Below are 21784 nucleotides of genomic sequence, written 5' to 3'. Positions count from 1 at the left end.
TGGCAGATTTTACGTTCGAAGTAAATGCCCTCTGGTATAACCAGCTAACACTTGTGTATATTTGACAGTCTCCATTCTTCACAGATGGACGCTGCTGTGATTTAGGTTAAAAATGCACAAATACTCAGTACATATCAAACAATCTGAAATAACAGACAAAGCGATAGAGACCGCATAATAAAAACATTTACTCACACTTGTGTGGTACAGTACAACATCAGATTCAATATAGTGGGCACAGCATCATCTTTTAGTTTCAATTTTTCTGAAAATCCTGCATCAAATTGTGCTTTGTAAACAAATCTACGGATAAATGAAGTGAACAAAGGACCATGTTCTTACTGGCGCGGTTTGGATCTTCTTTAAAAAGAATTCAGTTCATCCACTCTTTCCTAATGTTGGGATCAGAAGGAAGGCAAGACAAAGACTGTGTTTTTCTACAACTTGGCACTGCACAGCATCTTGTTGTCTTCAGAGCCTGACCTTTCTGCCTAGACCTGCGTTTGTCTCTCTGGTTATTTACACTACATACGCAAATCGGTGGGCAGAGCTAAACAGGCAGTGATGAAGAAGCAGTCATTGATCTTCTTCTGCGGAGGTGGAGTTTAGCTACACTAACACGACATAAAGTGGCACATTCACAACCTGTCGTTTTGTCACATTGGCTTAAATATAAGCTGTTTTTAGACTAGCGAGGAAGTTTTGAGGTCTAAATCTCTAAATCTTACAGTATGTAGTATAATGACGTTTTAAATGTCAAAAGATCAAGGGAATTTGGATTTCTCAGTTCATGACCCCCTTTAAGACTTTAAGAATTTTTATACGTGATTGCCAATGAATGAGTGATGAAAACTACTGTGTACAATTGGGGATTGTTTAACTAATTACAGACATCCCCCCAAAAAATTAAAATAAAGTTTAAAAATAAGATAAAACCGACAGACTATTTGTCCATCTGCTGTTATTTTTGCAATCGCTAGCAGTGCTTATACATTCACAGTAATCATGCAAGAATTATGAATTTTATTCATACACATCTTTTGCTTAGATGAAGTTTGGGACATGTTTCAGTTACATAAATTGTGTGATGGTAATAAATAAATCAAATGCAGTCGGAGTATATGCTAACGAGCTAACAATGCTATCATATCTTACTTGGTGACTGTTCCATAATTAAAACATGCTATCCTCCTTAATTTATTCTTTGCTGGCTCTTTATAATGTTAATATTTATAAGTGTACTCGGTAAAATAAAACCAAAAGTGTGGTTGCAAATAACAGCAGCAGATAATAGCCGGTTTGAACCTCACGCTAAAATTGTAACCACAAACAAGCAAAACATCATTCCACAGTAATTTTTAAGACGTGCAGGTTAGAGAGGGAAAAAAAGTTTCTTACCAGTTTTGTCTTATATGATGCCAGTCTGTACATAGGGCTGACACTCCTGTGGTAACTTGCTGATTAAAACATGGTCACAAATCGAATTTAAATCCCAAAAGCTTAAGTGGATGTTTAAACGTTAATTTTTAAAAGTAATAAGTACTTTAGAAATAAAACAATAAATTGCAGAGCTCCCAAATGGCCTTGTGCAGATAAACCAAAGTGTCGTACTGTCTCTGCACCTGTACAAGGGAAACTATGGTTAAACAACAGTGTCATACTGCTGCTGGTCAATATATCCCACAATGCATCGCAAAATACAGTAACTTACTGTCATTATATGAAAACAGCATTTTACTGTTACATTTCCTTGTAAATTTACTGGAATTTTTTATAGTGTACATCTGAATGGGTTGAGAGTGGGATTTAGCACATTTGACATTAAAGTACTTTATGAACTATGTGTGAAGAGCATTCACTCAGTGACGTTATCTTATTTTTGACCAAGATGGCTTTTAGAGGCTTTTTGTATTAGAACTCTTTAACTGTCTTCCACCCTCTGACCTGATCCTGTCAAACAATACTAATTTTTACTATTTTTTATAGTTTTTACGCATTTACTTAAAACATAATGTTTGAAATACAAAATAAATAAATTACACTTAATGATTTAAATATGGCTCCTACAGTGAATGACTGGACATCATTAACATTTTTCCACTGCGTATGGAGTTTCAGAATAATATCCAGAGAATATTGAACCGACAACTGAGCGCATTAAATTTGCCCTGTTAAACTGTATCCCAACATTATATATAATGAAAGCCAATATCATTTATTCAGGGAATACGCGCGTCGACGTGCTTATGAGACTTGAGATCCCGCATGTAAGGTGACGTCATTATCGGTCGCGTCACAAATAAAGTGAAAGTAAAAGTTCACAGTTGATGTTTAGCCATTTAAGCAGCCAGATTTCTATCCGGAAATTATCTCTCTCTCTTTCTCTCTCTTTTTTTATTTTTGATAGAAGTTTTACGAAAAGCCAAGTCATAAAGTTACGGGTGTAGCTGATAGAGAACGTTAATGTAAGTAAGCAATTAATATGTAAATAAATGTTGAATACAGGTGAGTGCTCAGGTCACGAGACACTTTACAGGTGACTTCCGTATTTATATTTTCTCTGAAATACGTAAACAGTTCTTAAAATGTGTTTGATATTTTTCGTTTTAAAGCAAAATAACGTGGTTTTATTGGTGTTTCGTCTTGTGTGTGGGTTACTTTAGCATTTTTTTTTAACATTGTGTATTTGAGTGAACGTCGCGTCTCATGTTCCTGACTCTCAGGATACCTTCAGCTGAACTGTTGTTTGTTTGCCATTTTCATCTCAGTGGTGTCAGTGGTGGAGATCAGATTTTATTCTAACCATTCAGCTCCATCATGGATGACACACAAACATCCAGAGATGAAGATTTTTCAGGATCCAGGTACTTTGGATAAATGCTATATTTAATCACCTTTAAAATATAGGAGATGGTATTTTTTGATGAAAAATATGTTATGACCTTAAAGTGATTATCATCATGAAGGATTAAATCTGTTATAGTTCAGTTCATCAGAAAAGATCAGAACCAGAACCCAGCTGTGTGTCTATGAGGAGTGACTGGTCCATGGATCATGTAATAGAGTTTAAGAGTGGAGATGCACAGACTGATCTCAGGTATAACAATTCCAGAAAACATTTGATTAACATTTTTTATGGTGTTTTGGTGTTAAAATATTCTTTCTAGGTTTTTTTTTAATCTTCATCTTATATTTTAATGGTGTTGCTTGCACAGAGAGGCACATATGAGAGCACTTTTTGTATTAACAATGTAAATTAAAGTCACAACATGCTGGTCTATGGATCACATAATTGAGTTTAAGAGTGGTGATATACAAAAAGATCACAGCTATAACATTTCTATTGAGATATGATTATAGTATGGCATTTTATGTTATCAGAATAGTATCAGTAGTATTTTATATGATGTGAGATGTGAAAAGTTCTTGTTGTACAATGTTTCTGAAGGCACTCAACTGACATTTTTTATATTGTAAATAAAAAATCATAAAGCACTTTTTCTAATCATTGTACTAAATGAATATATAATTTGTTACATTGGGTAATTCAAAGGATACACTTTAATCACTGCTATAGTTCAGTTCAGCATAAGAGATTAGAAACAGAGCCCAGCTGTGTGTCTGTGAGGAGTGACTGGTCTATGGATCATATAATAGATTTCAAGAGTGGAGATACACAGACCGATCTCAGGTATAATATTTCTGAGATAAAGATATGATTTGATGATGATACGGAATACAAAAAATACAATGTTTTTATTTGCTTCAAATATGATGTTAATTTTACAGCCATGAAGTCCTCAACACGTTTAAATCAAATCTAATGAAGAGGTTTCAGTGTCTGTATGAGGGAACAGCAAAGCAAGGAAACCCAACACTCCTGAATGAGATCTACACAGAGCTCTACATCACAGAGAGTGAGAGTGGAGAGATCAGTAATGAGCATGAGGTGAGACAGATTGAGACACAATCCAGGAGAGCAGCAACAGAGGACACACCAATCAAATGCAGCAACATCTTTAGACCTTTATCTGGACAAGACAAACCCATCAGAACTGTGCTGACAAAGGGAGTCGCTGGCATTGGAAAAACAGTCTCTGTGCAGAAGTTCATCCTGGACTGGGCTGAAGGGAAAGAAAATCAGGACATCCAGCTCATATTTCCACTTCCTTTCAGAGAGCTCAATCTGATGAAGGACAAAACACTCAGTCTTTCAGATCTTCTTCATGTCTTTTCCCCTGAAACAAAAGAAATGGACATATCCAGTGACAAATATAAAGTGTTGTTTATCTTTGATGGACTGGATGAATGTCGCCTATCTTTGGATTTTCACAGTGATGTGAGGTTTTGTGATGCAAGTGAGTCAGCCTTAGTGGACGTGTTGCTGGTGAACCTTATTGTGGGGAATCTGCTTCCCTCTGCTCTCATTTGGATCACCTCCAGACCAGCAGCAGCTGATCTTGTCCCTTCTGAGTGTGTCCATCGAGTCACAGAGGTACGAGGCTTCAATGATCCACAGAAAGAGAAATACTTCAGGAAAAGAATCAATGATGATAGATTTGCTAAAAAAATCATCAGACACCTGAAGTCATCAAGGAGCCTCTACATCATGTGCCACATCCCAGTGTTCTGCTGGATCTCAGCCACTGTTCTAGAGAAGATGTTGAGTCAAGCAGAGAGTGGAGAGATTCCCAAGACTCTCACTCAAATGTACACACACTTCCTGATCCTTCAGACCAACATCAAACATGAGAAGGACTATGAGAAGAACGTGACAGATGAAGACATGATCCTCAAACTGGGGAAAGTGGCTTTTCAGCAGCTTGTGAAAGGCAATGTGATCTTCTATGAGGAAGACCTGAGAGAGTGTGGCATTGATGTGACAGAAGCATCAGTGTACTCAGGATTGTGCACTCAGATCTTCAGAGAGGAGTTGGGCTTGTATCAAGGGAAAGTCTTCTGCTTTGTTCATCTGAGCATTCAGGAACATCTAGCAGCTCTATATGCATACCTCATCTGTACAAACAATAACAGAAATGTGTTTGACCAAATCAACAAGCAGAGTTTGCGGTCTAAAGTTAGGGACTTGTTTCAAAAAAATTCATTAGATGTTTCATTATTTGCATTGCATCAGAATGCTGTGAATGAGGCTTTACAGAGTAAAAATGGGCATCTGGATCTTTTCCTGCGGTTCCTCCTCGGTCTGTCAGTAAAGTCTCACCAGATTCTCCTACAAGGACTAATGACACAGACAAGAAGCAGATCTGACATCAGTGAGGAAACAGTTGAGTTCATCAAGAAAAAAATCAGGATCATTGACTCTCCCGAGAAATCCATCAATCTGTTCCACTGTCTGAATGAACTGGGTGATCATTCACTAGTGGAGGAAATACAGCAGTATCTGAGATCAGGAACAATGAGTGAAGCCAATCTCTCTTCATCTCAGTGGTCAGCTGTAGTTTTTGTGTTGTTGACGTCAGACAAGAAGCTGGATGAGTTTGATCTTAATAAGTTTGTTGGAGGAAACAATAAAAACAAAAAACTGGAAGTTTTTCAGAAGCTGCTGCCTGTGATTAAAGAATCCAGATCAGTTCAGTAAGTATCACTGAGAACAATCACTTCACTGTTAAAACATTTAGAAAATCACAATTAAAAATACATAAATCTTCAGTGCTGCAGATGTTGTCTAGAGTTTAGTGGTCAGAATTTTGAGTTTTTTATACAGTGACACTGTATGGTTTCTTCAGACATTCAGGGTCAGAGAAGTCACATATGAATTAATATACCAGATTTACCATGAAATAAAAATGTTTTTGCAGATATAGATGGAATTTAACCCTCTGGAATCAGGCACCAGCAAAGTCACTTGCATTTTTTTCCTGCAGAAGAAAGGACTTAAAATGCTCAGTCATTTTTGGTCATACATATGAAAGTAATCCAGCATTCTGAACTTTAAAGTTCTAAAGGCTCTAAAGGCTACTTTTATATGTGCACACTAACAATAACATCAAACATCTTGAAAAAAAAAAAAAAAAGGAAAAACAAAACAGGAGGTGATTTCTGCCCTCTCAGACTGTAGAGAATCTTGCAGACATTATAAATATGTCTTTAGAAAGTTTGTAATGTCTACTTGTTGATGAACCAATTCAAATAGAACACAAATATTCTCTGATTATGTAATAATCCATATGAATCCAATGAGTGGTGCAGTCATTTTAATCTGAGCTCGCAGTGCTGGCGATTTTTAATGGAAATCATCCATGTGAGCTGCATGAACATGTAAACGCCCCCATCACCACAATAAAACAAAGCATCAAGATTCATCACAAAGAAATATCATCTTAGTTTTTTGAGTGAAAAATATTAGTATTAGTGATTGCTAATAGTTGTTCCTGACAGCATGCTCACAGTTGTATGTTTTTTTAAGTACAGGGACCACACAACTTGGCCTCACCCCCACAATCATGGTGTCCTAGTTAGACACAGCCACTGCTGTGTTTGGAGTTATTTTCAGCTCGTAGTGTTTACTAGTATCTATATATTTTTTATCTCTACAGGTTGAGCGATTGTGGTCTCACACATGAAAGTTGTGCTGCCCTGGCTTCAGCTCTGAGATCAAACCCCTTACATCTGAGAGAAATTAATCTTTCTGGAAATAATATAGGAAATTCATTGAGTCTGCTATGTGGTGTGTTGGAGGATCCTCACTGTAAACTGGAGAAACTGTGGTAGGATCATATATGACTCTTACACATGAAACAGAGTGTCAAGTGTATTTGAAGTGTTCAGACTTTCTGCTGCTGTGAGTTCAACTGATTGAGCTGTAAAAGATTGAACACATGAACTGCTCCTCAGTAACATGATACTGCAGGACTGAAATTTACAATGAAATACACACTTTCACACACAATCAGCATTTTAAAATCTTGACTTTAAATAGACTTGAGCTTAACACAGTCAGAACTGAGAAAAAGAACACAAGATTTGTGCTATAAAAGTCTGCTTTCTCTTAAATTTTGGATTAACTTCTGAGCTGGTCTATTCTAAGAGAGTGAAGAGTGTGTCACTGCTGTCTGCAGGTTAAGTGTCTGTGGTGTCACAGATGAAGATTGTGCTGCTTTGGCTTCTTCTGTGAGATCAAACCCCTCACATCTAAAAGAACTGAATCTGTCTGGGAATAAACTAGGAGACTTTGGTGTGAAGCTTCTCTGTTCCACACTTGAAGATCCTCTCTGTGAACTGGAGATACTGGGGTAAGATCACCCCTTTAATGGTCATGTGTCCTCAGTAAGATGTGCCACTTAATGTCAATTTTAAGACTAAAATTCACTTTGTGTTGTCCTGTGAAATACAGTGTGCGATTATAATTTGATCCCATAATCTGAACAAAAAGCAGCCGGTATAAAGTAACCTGACTCAAATTTTTAATATGTAACATCTTACTGTTTGAAGGTAAAAGTCTTACTTAGAACTTTAAAAAAAAAATAAAAAAAAAAAAAAGATTTTACCTCAATGTTCAGGTGATGATATGTAAAATAGTGATCCAGGGCCTCTGAGACTTACTGCAGAGGATGACTACCTCAGAGGTTGAGTTCAGCAGACAACAGTCTAAATGTGTTTAGTTTTAGCTGATTTAATAAACAAAAGTTGTTTAGGAGACACTGTTAAAAATATTAGAATAAGCCAACATCTGTGTAAAAACACATTTCTGCAGTTTCCTTTTCCTCTTAAATCCTAAGCCAAGCGTTTAGAAGACAAATAGAGCAAAGTGAAATATAAACACTAAAGACCATATAGCTGGAGGTAAATGGGTGATGATCTGGAGTAAAAGAACCTTATCAACATGTTCTCAATGCATGTGTAGACAGTAGTTCTTACATTGTGCATTTTGATTTTGATTACCTCTATTGACAGCATCACATTTCTATTCCATTTACAGTATAAGATGCCAGATGAGACCAAACATGATACAATTATGTGTTTGATCACAGTTAATACATGATGTAATGGGGAACATGTGGGTCCTATAAAGCAAATGTTCTCCTGTACAGTAGGTGCAAGTGACTCTCTCTTGCAGTGTGGCGATGCTTGTCATTATATCTCCTCTGCTGCTCTTAGTCCAGACTCAAAAACAAACTATAGACACTCTAACTACAATTCGCATTGTATCATTGTTCTCTACAGGCTGTGTTATTGTAGCATCACAGATGAAGGTTGTGCTGCTCTGGCTTTAGCTCTGAGATCAAACCCTTCACACCTGAGACAACTGGATCTGTCTGGGAATGAACTAGAACAATCAGAAGTGAAGTTACTCTCTGATCTGAAGGATGATCCACATTTTAAACTGGAGACATTGTACTATTGTAAGTGTTTTTAAAGCTTTCAAGTTTTTAAAGCTTTCACCCAAGTTTAGCAACAGGCCTTATATGTGTGTGACAGAAGAATATAAGATGATAATTTTATTTAACTCTAGTCTCTGTACTTTCAACAGTGTTTAAAATAGTTTAATTCTATGATGTGACTAATATATGAATGTTGAATTGATAGATTTATAAATTTATGAATATTTTCATCTTTTACTGTGTCTCGATGTAAGTGATAAAGAGAGTTGTTGATCATTTGCTGTTATTAATCTATGATCATTAATCTGTTTAATTCATATCTCTGGATGTAATATGAATATACTAATATCTCTGGCTTTGCTGATATGATGTGACAGCAGTAATGTCTCATACTCATATGTGACTATCTGTTTGTTTTATTGTAGGACTCTCAGTATTTAGACACCAGTCCAGTTTCCTCAGGAACAACTGATGGTGAATAAGGAGCCGCTACAAAGACACACAGTCACACAATCAACAGAAACTCAAGGCAGAGCATTCACACTGACTTCACATCACTATCTTGTTTTATCTTTTGTGGGTCTGTTTTTTATAATTACTGATGGCATCAGATTTACACAATGATATAATGTATAATTTAAGGCTCAATTTTATATGTGATAGCCAGTGAATGGGTGTTTAAAAGCATTGTTATCAATTTGGGATTGTTTTGAATTATAGATACTGATTACAGTGTAGACGATGGTAAAGTCCAATACTGCAAGAAATGACTTGAAGTGACAAGAGTAAAACTTTTAATCAACAAGCTATAGACAGTGTATATACTGTAAGAGATGTGTTAGATACAGTGCAGTATTTACTGTATATACATCTGTATAAATAAAAATATGCATATGTTTTTACATAATACTTGAGAGAGGGGCAATAATTAGAAGTGGAGAAATGGGTTAAAGAGGTGATAATTTAGCTGTTTAGTGTTAGCTGCTTAAACTGGAGATTGCATGAAAAAAAAAAGTTTTTATGCCTAGATGTTCTAGTGCACTGGGGTGTTTGTCCTGAAGTCCACAATCATCTCCACTGTTTTGAGCATGTTGAGCTCCAGGTTGTTTATAAGCAGACTCGCCACTGTCCTAGATGAGACTGATGACTGTGCTGTCATCTGCAACCTTCAGAAGCTTGACAGAGAAGTAGGGAGAGGTGCAGTGATTTGTGTAAATGGAGAAGAGCAGTAGGGAGAGAATACATCCCTGAGGACCTGACGTGCTGATGGTGTGGGTGTTGGATGTGAGTTTTCCCAGCCTCACTAGCTGTCTGTCTGTGAGGAACCTGGTGATCCACTGACAGATGGAGGTGGATACAGAGAACTGTGTAAGTTTATTCTGAAGGGTATCTGGGATGATGGTGTTGAAAGTGGAGCTGAAGTCTACAAGCAGGATCACTTACTTTTTAAAAGAAAACTTAGGGTTCATCATATTATGTTTATAAACTGAAAATGATTGTCATAATTCAAGTTGTAAGAAAACTGTTTACAGAGATGCTCTGAAGGAGATCTCCTAAAGGGGTCATTGGATGCCCATTTTCCACAAGTTGATATAATTCTTTAGGGTCTTAATGAAAAGTCTATAATATACTATACTAGTGTAAAATAACACCATTTTTACCTTGCCAAAATCAGCTCTGCAAAAATCATCTCATTCTGGTTGAGGCTGCTTTAAATGCAAATGAGCTCTGCTCACCCCGCCCCTCTCTTCTCTCTGTGGAGAGATGAGCCTGTTTACTTTAGCCACATTTAGCTGCGTTTAGCCGCTAAACGTGCAAACTAGCACTTTATTAGAAAAGGCGATTGCAAAGATTCATAAAAAACCCTTATACTCACTTCTGCTGTAAGTGAAGCTGGATCATAAATGATTTGGACGAACATAGACGGATATATGTAGACTGGGAGGCACATTCCCTTCACAAACAAACGTTATCCACGGCTCAGATGTTGGGAGTAAATGATGACCACTATGTTCATTATTACATCCAGCAACACAACACCTCAATCGTTCAATCTGAGATATTCTTGTCTAACTTATATCCCTGCTCCAGCATCAAAACAAAGAGTGTCAAAACAAAGACTGTTGCAGCTGATCTGAATTAAAATGCTCATGTCAATCAATTATTGCGGGGGCGGCCTCTGTCGGTGTGATGTCACAATGACAGGCATCTGAGAATGGCTCAATTTGAATAAGGGAATTTTATTTTTACAGATTAATTAATAACCACTGCATGGATTTTTATCATTATAGGGTAGATCTGTACATACACTGCCAACACACATTAATGTTCAAACAACATGTAAAAGTGAACTTAGCATCCGATGACCCCTTTAAGAAGCAGCAGTTTTTTGTCATTTGAATGTAGGTTGGATACGGTATTTGTAGAATATCAGTAAAGTTGGAAAGTACTGTACTTTTAAAAAAGGAGGTATTGGCAAAATTATAAAGCATTTATACTGTAAGTATTTCATATCTAAAGGGCACCTATTGTGAAATTACGTGGTATGTATGACACACAGACCAAAATATTCTGCGTAAGCATAACTTACAACTGAACGTATGTGTAGGCAAACGGACACAATGTGCAATGTTTGGGGGATAAGGAGGTAATGACTTGGAAAATTAAAAATATTTATACTGTTAGTATTTTCAAAAGTAAGTATTACATGGTATGTATGACCTACTATGTTAGGCAACAACAGTACGATTTAGAAGAAGATGCCTTACTGTAATAACACAAAAAATAGTATATTTTTACACTACGTACTGGGTACTTATTGTATTATTACAACATATATCTTACATGACATTGACACAGATAGCTGAAAGTAAGGGGAAATTATGTAATGAGTTTCTGATATGATTTGGTTTAGAGATTTCCATATGAAAATTTACCTGAAAGAGTATTGCATATGGTCATCTCAGCACTGAGTGATGTGAGCAGCATTGTACCGTCGAGGTGCAATACAATGAAAAACTATAGATTACCTGTTTCCAGCTGCTCCCAAGATATAACATATAAATATAATGTCATAATACACAACTACAGTGCAAACATACACTCTTGTTATATGTAGTTACTGTGTAAGTGTAACATCTGCGGGCTGTAATTTAAAGTGATCCCTTGTTAACTGTAGTTACCCTGTAAGTGTACTATCCGCGGGCTGTAATTTAAAGTGATATTTGGTTAAATATAAGCTTTGTGCAACACTTCTTTACATTATGCTAAATTGACATGTATTATTATTATTATTATTATTTTGCCATGTCTTTTTCTCTAATTGTCATAACAGGTGAAAAGTGAGTATATGAGGTGCTCCCTCATATACTGCAGGGACAACTTTGCAAGTATATGCAAAAGATCTCCAGAAATTCTGCATTCTGCATTCTGTTCTTAGAAAAGTTCTGTTAATATTTTGTTAAATAATAAAAATATTTCTTTGTTAACGTAAGGTCTTTGGACCTTGCATTTAACTATGTAATACAGTTCATTGTTAATAACTTTAAAACATATCTATTGCAGCATAACTAAAATTGTTTACCGTTACACTTACACATTAACTACAGGTAACAAGAGGGTAACAAAGGATCACTTTACATTACTGCCCATGGATGTTACACTTACACAATAATTACAGGTAACAAGAGTGTATGTTTGCACAGTAGTTGTGTACTATCATGTTATATTTATATGTTATATCTTGGGAGCAGCTGGAAGGTAATCTATTTTTTTACTGTATTGCACCTCCACGGTACAATGCCGCTCACATGACTCACTGCTGAGATGACCATATGCAATACTCTTTCATTAGGTAAATTTTCATATGGAAATTTCTAAACCAAATCATATCAGAAACTCATTCCATAGTTTCCCCATAATTTCAGCTGTGTTGTTCAGTAATCTCCCTGATCCCACATAAAGAAACACTAATAAATTCTACAGTATATATTCTTAAGTAAACTGTTTTATAAAGTTTTATAAAGACTATCATGATTTTAACATTACTAAAATGACTAAATTATACTATAGTATACTACAGTTTACTTGTATCAGTGTCATGTAAGATATATGTTGTAATAATACAATAAGTACCCAGTAAGTCGTTTAAAAATATACTGCATCATATTTTTGTGTTATTACAATAAGGCAACTTGTTCTAAATCATAATGTTGTTGCCTAACATAGTAGGTCATATATACCACGTAATCTTAGAATAGTTACACCATACTTATGAAATATTAACAGTATAAATACTTCTAATTTTCCAAGTCATTACCTCCTTACTCCCTAAACATTGCACATTGTTTCCATTTACCTACACATAAGTTCAGCTGTAAGTTATGAAAATTTCGGTATTTTCAGAATAGGTGCCCTTTAGTTATAGAATAATTACAGTATAATTGCTTTATAATTTAGCTGGTTATTTCCCCTTTATTCCCCAAACTTTGCGTATTGTTCCCTTATACATATGAGTAGGTACTATTGAGGTACTCTATTTAGTTACAAATAGGTACGCTGTAAATTCAGTTTAATTACGCGGCACATTGCGGTCTGTAATCTAAAACGTTACCAGAAACCTAAATAGTATGCACTTGCAAAACAATCTACAGCAATGTTTGTTTCATTTACTACTTAGAAAAATGTTTTTACATCTCTCCGTGAGCCTGCTATATCCTTAAGAATGTAGAAACGTGTGTTTTAGATTGTTTTGTTAAAACAAGTGATTTCAGTGGATGATTTGATATCGCTAACATTTCCATCCTGTATGTGGAGATTTCAGACGGTCCCTTAAGGACTATACAACGAGTAACCTACAACTAACTTCACCGTGCTTTGATTGCTCTGCTGTATTGTATTTGTAATCTTATACTAACCGAATGTCTGTAATTATTTATTAGAGGAAAACTGTACCAAACGTGCGCCACCATGCGACTTGACGCATCGCCGCATCTCGCGCGTAATGTAGGTGAAAAGTGAAAAGCAAATCTTAGGGTTGCATCAATTCCGCCATTTAAACAAACATAATCGATTCTATGCGACATATAAACGTGTATTATAAGAACAGTTATGAAATCGAAGCAGTGTATTTACGAGTAGCTACTTGACAAAAAAAAATGTGGATACTTTTTTTTGAACTGGTATGTAATTAAATGTTGATCAAGGTGAGTGCTCACGTCTCAAGACGCTTTACAGGTGACTTCCGCATTAAGATTTACACTGAAGGAAGTATTTGTATTTTGATATGTGTTTGATATTTTATAGCACTTAGTTAACTTTTTGTGTCAAGATAGTGTAAATTAAAAGATCACAAGCGTTTTAATGATGAATAAATGGATGAGTACAGTTATTTAAATTATTATCTTTATTCGCTCTTTGTTAGTGCGAGTTCAGTTCCAGTACACCAAAGATAAGAACCAGTTTTCAGCACTATGTGGAGTGACAGATATATGGATCATTCACAAGATTTTAGGTATTTCAGATTGCATTTTTTCGATTCAATGTAGTGTAAATGAAAAGTTTTTAATGATGAGTATAAATGAATGTAATAATTTTTAATTATTATCTGTAATCTCTTTTTGTTTTAGTTCAGTACAGCGAAAGAGTTCAGAACCAGATTTCAGCCATGTGTCTATGAGGAGTGACAGATCAACTGGTCATCCACAAAATTTCAGGTATAACATTTCTTTATCTTTATCTGTGATTCTCACAAACAGAGATACTGCTATGAAAGCACTTGGTTCAGTTTACAGTTTCTGCATGATGACCTTTTCTGTTAAAGGACAATTTTTGATTCACCTTTACAGAGGCAAAGTTTTTCTAGCCCTATTAACTGTATGCTATGTTTTGTCATATTCTTAAAATTCCAAATAAATGACGGCAAAACAAATGACACTTGTAGATATTAAACTAAAACCACCAGTAGGTGGCAGCAGTAAGTCACTTTCTTAATGAGCCAGGTGTCATTAATTAATTAATTCATTAATTCATTCAATCATTCATTCAGTAATGAAGCAAATGGCTGCAGTCATGAATTGGTTCCCTTTCATAGGTCCACTCAATGCTGCAATGGCGTCATCGCTATGGTAAACACCTCTGGTGTGATGAATGTCTGAAGCCCTTATACCATCACACCAGTTCAGTGGCCAATAGTGCTTAGCACTGCCCCGTACATACATCACGTATGCTCAATTGCTCATATCAGTGTGCTGCGCACTATTTCATCAGATTTCATTTCCTTCAGGAAGCTGATTATCTGTTGCCGTAGAAAAGCGTTCTTTCGTCATGTTCTCAGCTATTTTCTTTTAAAAAAAGAGCAGTTTACTCCTCTTCAGTGGACACGATGAGCTACAGGAGATGCATTGTTTCATGGTTTTATTTTATATATTAAACAAAAAATTCTTATCAGTAACAATGACTTTTAACAGAATAAGAACAAGTGATTTGAGTGAACAAATCCTTTATTACAACAAACTTGAAACCATTTTAATGAAAGTATTAAGGTCCCCCTTTCTGAAAAAAAAAATAATAATGTTATCAAATGAAAATTTAGAAACTCCTTTTATTTTTGGCAAAGTGCAGAGCTGTACTAAGTTAAAACATGGACAAAAATGATATTATATTAATGTTAATTATTATAAAGAATAGTATTAATGTTGTCATTATAACTTTTAAGTACATTGTACAATGCTAATATATTTCTGTCATAACTTCAAGTTTAATCAAACTTTTATTTTGATGGGTTGTAGCAGACCTCAGAGTTTCAGAGGGTATTTGACAATGGTTTTTCTCAAATAAAAATGAAATGTTTATTTAGGTTTTCTCTCAAAGCAGCTCTGGTGTTATCTATGTAGTAGATAAAAAAAACATCACCACTCAGAGACATGCAGAAACAAGCATATTATTTATATAGCAGTCTCTTTGCGCTGTAATATTCACAGACACGTGTTAATTTATCCATCGATCAGACTGCGAATTTTATGTGACATTGTTTTACTGTATATTCCATGTTTACGACTGCACCAGGATTCCCTCTGCATCACGGAAATTATACAGCCTTAACTTATAACTTTTTATAACTGCAACTTAAACTTTATCTGCACGGAGGGATGGTGTCCGTGAATATGACCAAACATGTTGGATGTTATGCCTACTTTTGCAGCCACTTTGCATCCACATTATTTGCAAATTGGATCCATCCTCAAAGACAACCCTGCATTAGTTTTTCTTTAGATCCAAAGTATTCCCATACTGCAGATTTAAACTTTTTTTTTCGGAGGGGGTTCATCCTGTCTCTGTCTGAACTGGAGATTGGTTCGTGACCATCAATCTAAGGATGCATGCTTCTGCAACCAGATCATCAAGAGACACAGGAAGTTCCTCAGGCTTGCTTTGGAATAAAGCTTGCCAGTACTGTATTCTATCATTTGAATTGGCCTTGATTGGTATTAGCTCAATTACATAAACCATTTGGAGATGCTGGCTGTGTTCTGGCACTCAAACGGTTCTTACCCCAATTGAGTGGTTGTCACTTTTAGGTCAGGATGGCAACATGGCTGTGGTCTTGTACCTGATTCGTTAGGGAGGCTCACACTCTCGCCCCCTGTGCAGGTTGGCAAAATGTGTTCTTCTTTGGGCGCAAACCAAGTTCGTGTCACTCAGAGCAGTCCATGTCCCAGGTCAGAGTTTGGAGGCCAGAGAATGGAGAATGCACCCTCAGGTGGTCATTTGACAGAGGTCCAGCAAAGTGGAAGTGAACTTGTTTGCTTCAAGCATGACTACACATTGCCTGCTCTGGTTTTCCCTGTCTCCTCTGTCGATTCTGCTCAGAGTATGGACAGACAGAGTGAAATCTCTGTTGTTTGGTGGCACTGCTCTGGCCCACTCAGATTTGGTTATCGGAACTGGTCAGTCTGTTATGCGGGTCACCTTGGGAGACTCCCCTCAGACACAACCTGCTGACACAGTCTCCGGGCATGATTTGGTACCTACATTCGAATTATGGGTGTGGCCCTTGACCGGAGTGCGTTGATGTGTTCTGGTTTCTCAGCAAAGATTACTATTCTTATTCTAGCGCTTCCTCCACAAGACGCTTGTATGCTCTTAATGGGAAACTTTTTGCCTCCTGATGTAGGCAACGCAATCTGGACCCAGTCCATTGCCCTGTAGGTCGATACTGAGTTTCTTCAGAGCCATTTTTCTGCCACACTTAAAGTTATGTGGCAGTCATATCTGCTAAGCATGTACCCATGAGGTGTTTCAGTTGGACGTCACCGTCTGGTTTCTCGTTTCATGCAGCGGTCGAGACGGCTTACGGCCTTACCACCTGGCACCGATTCCTTCTTGGGATGCTTTTCCCTGTCTTCCAGCTATCTGAAGTATGTGAAGGTGTTATGGTATAGCTTACCCATAGCGATGACGTCATGGCGGCATTGAGTGAACTTATGAAACGGAACTTATGTCTCGGTTGTGTATGTATCCTTGGTTCCATTCCGTACTTTCAGTAGCCCTTCCTTCATGATGTGGAAATCTGATGAAATAACGTGCAACACGCTGATATGAGCATACATGATGAATGCATGGGGTGGTGCTAAGTGCTATTAGCCAATGAATTGGCATAATGGTATAATGGCTTCAGACATTTGTCACACCAGAGGAATGTCCCATAGCGATGATGCCATCACAGGATCTTGTTCCCTATTTAGGGAATCAAGGTGACATACGTAACCGAGACGTTATTAATCACTGACTCTCTGAATTGTTCAAAGATGCAGATTAGTTCATGGAATTTTGCTGTATGTTGCTTGGTGTAACGTAGGGATGAGGCAGACAGAGAATCCACTTGCATGCACAACTTTAATTCAGAAAAGATAAAAACTCAAAAGACTAAACTTAACATAACAGGCAGGAACATCCAGAGAGCAATACAGGGAAACACGAAACAACAACCAGCCCACACAAGTGAAAACCCAGCTGTTTAAATAGACAGACAAGCTAAACGAGATAACAAGGGGGCGTGGGCAATTGTCAAACACCTACAGAGCTAACTATAGAAACAAACAAGCAGACTAAGGAAACAGGGACTAAACTCAGGAAGTGAAGACAGAAGCAACAGGGCAGAAAAACACTTCAGCATAAGAGTCTAAGGACAGACACAAAGCACGCATGACACTTGGAGACGCACAGAAGTTCTGTTGCCGATTTCATTGGAACTATTATTATTTAGTTGCAAAACATAAAACAAAAAATATTAACAATGTTGTGTTTAAAATGTAGGCTACATTTAAAATGTAAAATGTTCTATTAATATTACCTTTTTTTTGTTGAACTATTGTATAAAATCAGTGGCACATTTGCAATCATTTGGGTATTCAGGGAAAATAGCATTTTTTAGACATGAAAAATATAAACCCGCAGACATGTTTCTGTATCGGAAGAGTTTCTTAAATCTATCTCTATGTACAGTCCTTGTACATATTTGTCTTTTATGCTATTATATTTGTTCTGTATACTATTAAGTGCTAAAAACCTGCTTTAAAGATACACTGAAGAGCAGTGAAAGATAAACTAAAGCAGCATGCAGGCATCCTATCATGTGCACGCTGCATGTGTGCATGCAGTCAGTTTTGACCGCAAAAGATGAGGTCATTTGATTCAATATTCCACTTTTTATACAAAAAGCGGCTTTTTGCTTGTCAAAAATACATGCTCAGTTTCAATGTTACTTTAAGTTGAGGGGCAGAATTAAATGAATGCCAAAACTCAGCATTTTGTTCGAGTACCCCCTCCGTCACCTCACACAACCCCACGAGTACACATACCCCAGTTTGAATACCACTGATTTAAACAATTTCCTTTATTCTTCTTTTTCTGATCTCATTACCACGAAAGAGATCAGAACCAGCTGTGTTCACCCATGTGTCTATATGGAGTAACAGGTCTATGGGTCATTCACAGGATTTTAGATATAACATTTCTTTAGAAGACATCATTGACATATTTATAATTGTTGTTTTTATATGAAGTATTCCTGGAATTATGGTATTCACATTAGGTATTTGTGAATATATGATACATTTGTGAAAGCAAATAGCAACATAATTTAAATCAGAAGATCCTAAATGTTTTTAAATGATGAATATATTAATAAATACAGTAATGGAAATTATTACATTTTTTCTCTGTTTGTTATAGTTCAGTTCAGCGATCAGAACCAGATTTCAGCCACATGTCTATGTGGAGTGACAGATCTATTGGTCATCCACATGATTTCAGGTATAATATTTTCTTAGAAAGTGTCATTGACATATACTGTATATAATTGTTGTTTTTATATGAAGTATTCCTGGAATTATGGTATTCACATTAGGTATTTGTGAATATATGATACATTTGTGAAAGCACTTAATTCAGTTTTTGTATCAAAATAGTCAAAATCAAAAGATCCTAAGTGTTTTTAAATTATGAATATATTAATAAATACAGTAATGGAAATTTTTTTTTTTTTTTCTCTTTTTGTTATAGTTCAGTTCAGCGATCAGAACCAGATTTCAGCCACGTGTCTATGTGGAGTGACAGATCTATGGGTCGTTCACAGGATTTCAGGTATAACATTTCTTTAGAAAGCATCATTGACATATACTGTATGTAACTGGTGTTTTTGTATGAAGTACTAATCGTAATATGGTATTCCAATTAGATTTTGAGCAGAGAGACACATTTATTAAAGTACTCCAAAAAACAGAGTTTTACCGTTTTCAAATCCATTCATTTACGCAGCGCCTGAAAATAAGCTAACTTCCGTCAACATAACCAACGTGACCACCTGCTTGCACATGCTATTTTCAGGTGCTGCGTAATATCATTGCGTCTGCTGCGCGCATGCTACGGCAGCAAAGTTCCTTGATTATTACGCCGGAATGAGAGTATAGTTCCTATACATATCAGCCTAGAAAATCTCAACTTTTCATTTTCCGTCGGTCTTAGTACATGATGTAACTACAGAAGAGTCAAGTTGTAAATAGGAAAAATGTTGACACTCTTTGCCATTTTTTAAGCGAGATGCTAACGGTCTACTCAGATTCAATGATCTGTGCTAAGCTACCCGGAGATCGGCTGAATGGATTTGAAAATGGTAAAACTCAACTGTTTAACTCTAGGCGAGTTGGAAAATGAGTCTATTTTCCTTCCTAGGTTCCTTTAATTAGAAGGCATCATTGACAAACACACACACACACAAGCACATAAATAATATGTATATATAATTTTTGCAATATGAAGTATTCCTATTATGGTAATTCATATTGGGTATTGGGCAGAGAGTGACATTTACAGTATGAAAGAACAGTTCAATTTACAGTTTTTTATTATTGATTAATTATAAATACAATAACTTAGTATGGTTTAAATGAAAAGTTCATGAGTGTTTTTTTTTTTATTGATGAATAAATATGAATACACTAATGTAAACAATTTCCTTTATTCTGTCTTTCCTTTAGTTCATTACCACGAAAGAGATCAGAACCAGCTGTGTTCACCCTTGTACCTATATGGAGTGACAGATCTATGGGTCATTCACAGGATTTCAGGTATAACATTTCCTTAGAAAGCATCATTGACATATACTGTATATTACTGGTGTTTTTGTATGAAGTACTAATTGTGTTGTGGTATTCCAATTAGATTTTGAGCAGAGAGACACATTTATTAAAGTACTTAGTCCAATTTACAATTTTGTATTCATGTAGTTTAAATAAAAAGCCCTTGAATGTTCTTTATTGATTAATTAATATGAATACAATAATTTAAACAATTTCTTATTTTTTTTAATACAGTTGCTCACATAGAGAGGTACATCTATGAAAGCACTTTACGGTTCAGCTTACAGTTTCTGTATCTATGATGTAAATGAAAAGTTAATGAGTGTTTTTTTTTAAATTGATGAATGAATATGAATACAATAATTTAAACAGTTCCTTTTACTCTGTCTTTTAGTTCACTACCACGAAAGAGATCAGAACTGGAGTTCAGTCGTGTGTCTACGACGAGTGAAAGATCTATGGGTCATCTACAAGATTTTAGGTATAACATTTAAAGGAACACTCCACTTTTTTTGAAAATAGGTTCATTTTCCAACTCCCCTATAGTGTTAAACAGAGTTTTACCATTTTCAAATCCATTCAGCCAATCTCTGGGTCTGGCAGTAGCACTTTTAGCATAGCTTAGCATAACAATGATATTACGCAGCGCCTGAAAATAGGCTAATTTCCGTCAACATAACCAACGTGACCACCTGCTTGCACAGGGAGACTATTTTCAGGCGCTGCGTAATATTATTGCGTCTGCTGCACCCATGGTACAGCAGCAAAGTTCCTTGATTATTACGCCGGAATGAGAGTAAAAAGTAAAATAGCAACTTTTCATTTTCCGTCAGTCTTAGTACATGATGTAGTATTCCTATTATTATGGTAATTTATATTGGATATTGGGCAGAGAGTGACATTTACGGTATGAAAGAACAGTTCAATTTACAGGTTTTTTTTGATTGATTAATTATGAATACAATAACTTATATGATATTTATTGTCTCTTTGTTATAGTTCAGTTCAGCATAATAGATCAGAACCAGAATTCAGCTGTGTGTCTATGAGGAGTGACTGGTCTATGGCTCATCCACAAAATTTCAGGTACAACATTTCATTATCTTTATCTGTGTTTTTTTTTTTTGCTCACATACAGAGATATGTCTATAAAATGATTGAATAAATATGAATGCAATAATTTAAACAGTTTCCTTCATTTTGGCTTTGTTTTAGTTCATTACCACGAAAGAGATCAGAACCAGCTGTGTTCACCCATGTGCCTATGTGGAGTGACAGATCTATGGGTCATTCACAGGATTTTAGGTATAACATTTCTTTAGAAGACATCATTGACATATTTATAATTGTTGTTTTTATATGTAGTATTCCTGGTATTATGGTATTCACATTAGGTATTTATGAATATATGACATGTTTATGAAAACACTTAATTCAGTTTTTGTATCAAAATAGTCAAAATCAAAAGATCCTAAGGGTTTTAAAATGAAAATGAATATATTTAGTACAGTAATGCAAATTATTACATTTAATCTCTGTTTATTATAGTTGGAGTTCAGCCATGTGTCTATGTGGAGTCACAGATCTATATGTACATTTAGTCATTTAGCAGATGCTTCTATCCAAAGGAACATACAAATGAGGACAATAGAAGCAATCAAAATCAACAAACAAGTAATAATATGCTTATAATAATATGTTTATTGCGATTATTGGACAGGAAACAGCATAAGTGGCACATCAGCTGAAAATAATGTAGACAAATAAAAAGGGCTTAATCCTAGAGATCAATTGGTATCATCA

At 35.8% G+C, this 21784-nt stretch overlaps 2 protein-coding genes across 2 annotated transcripts in view; both read left to right on the top strand.

The window, feature by feature from the left end:
- Positions 1–21784, top strand: part of LOC127176945 (protein NLRC3-like) — a 47743-nt gene that overhangs the window by 22811 nt on the left and 3148 nt on the right. The window lies entirely within an intron of this gene.
- LOC127177028 (NACHT, LRR and PYD domains-containing protein 3-like) lies at positions 2338–9132 on the top strand. Its single transcript, XM_051128991.1, has 9 exons — positions 2338–2465; positions 2769–2864; positions 2984–3097; positions 3554–3691; positions 3790–5595; positions 6558–6728; positions 7080–7253; positions 8185–8363; positions 8768–9132. Coding segments are annotated over exons 2-9 (2631 nt in total). The 5' UTR covers positions 2338–2465; positions 2769–2817; the 3' UTR covers positions 8770–9132.

Source organism: Labeo rohita, chromosome 15, assembly GCF_022985175.1.
Source record: "Labeo rohita strain BAU-BD-2019 chromosome 15, IGBB_LRoh.1.0, whole genome shotgun sequence".
Lineage (NCBI taxonomy): Eukaryota > Metazoa > Chordata > Actinopteri > Cypriniformes > Cyprinidae > Labeo > Labeo rohita.
This window is presented reverse-complemented; position numbering and strand designations above follow the sequence as displayed.

Bases quoted from the DNA above. Each gene is read 5' to 3' on its own strand.
- LOC127177028 (XM_051128991.1), top strand. From the start codon at position 2,818: ATGGATGACACACAAACATCCAGAGATGAAGATTTTTCAGGATCCAG. The intron at 2,865-2,983 runs GTACTTTGGATA...AATCTGTTATAG, and splicing joins GAAGATTTTTCAGGATCCAG to TTCAGTTCATCAGAAAAGAT. The intron at 5,596-6,557 runs GTAAGTATCACT...TTATCTCTACAG, and splicing joins AAAGAATCCAGATCAGTTCA to GTTGAGCGATTGTGGTCTCA.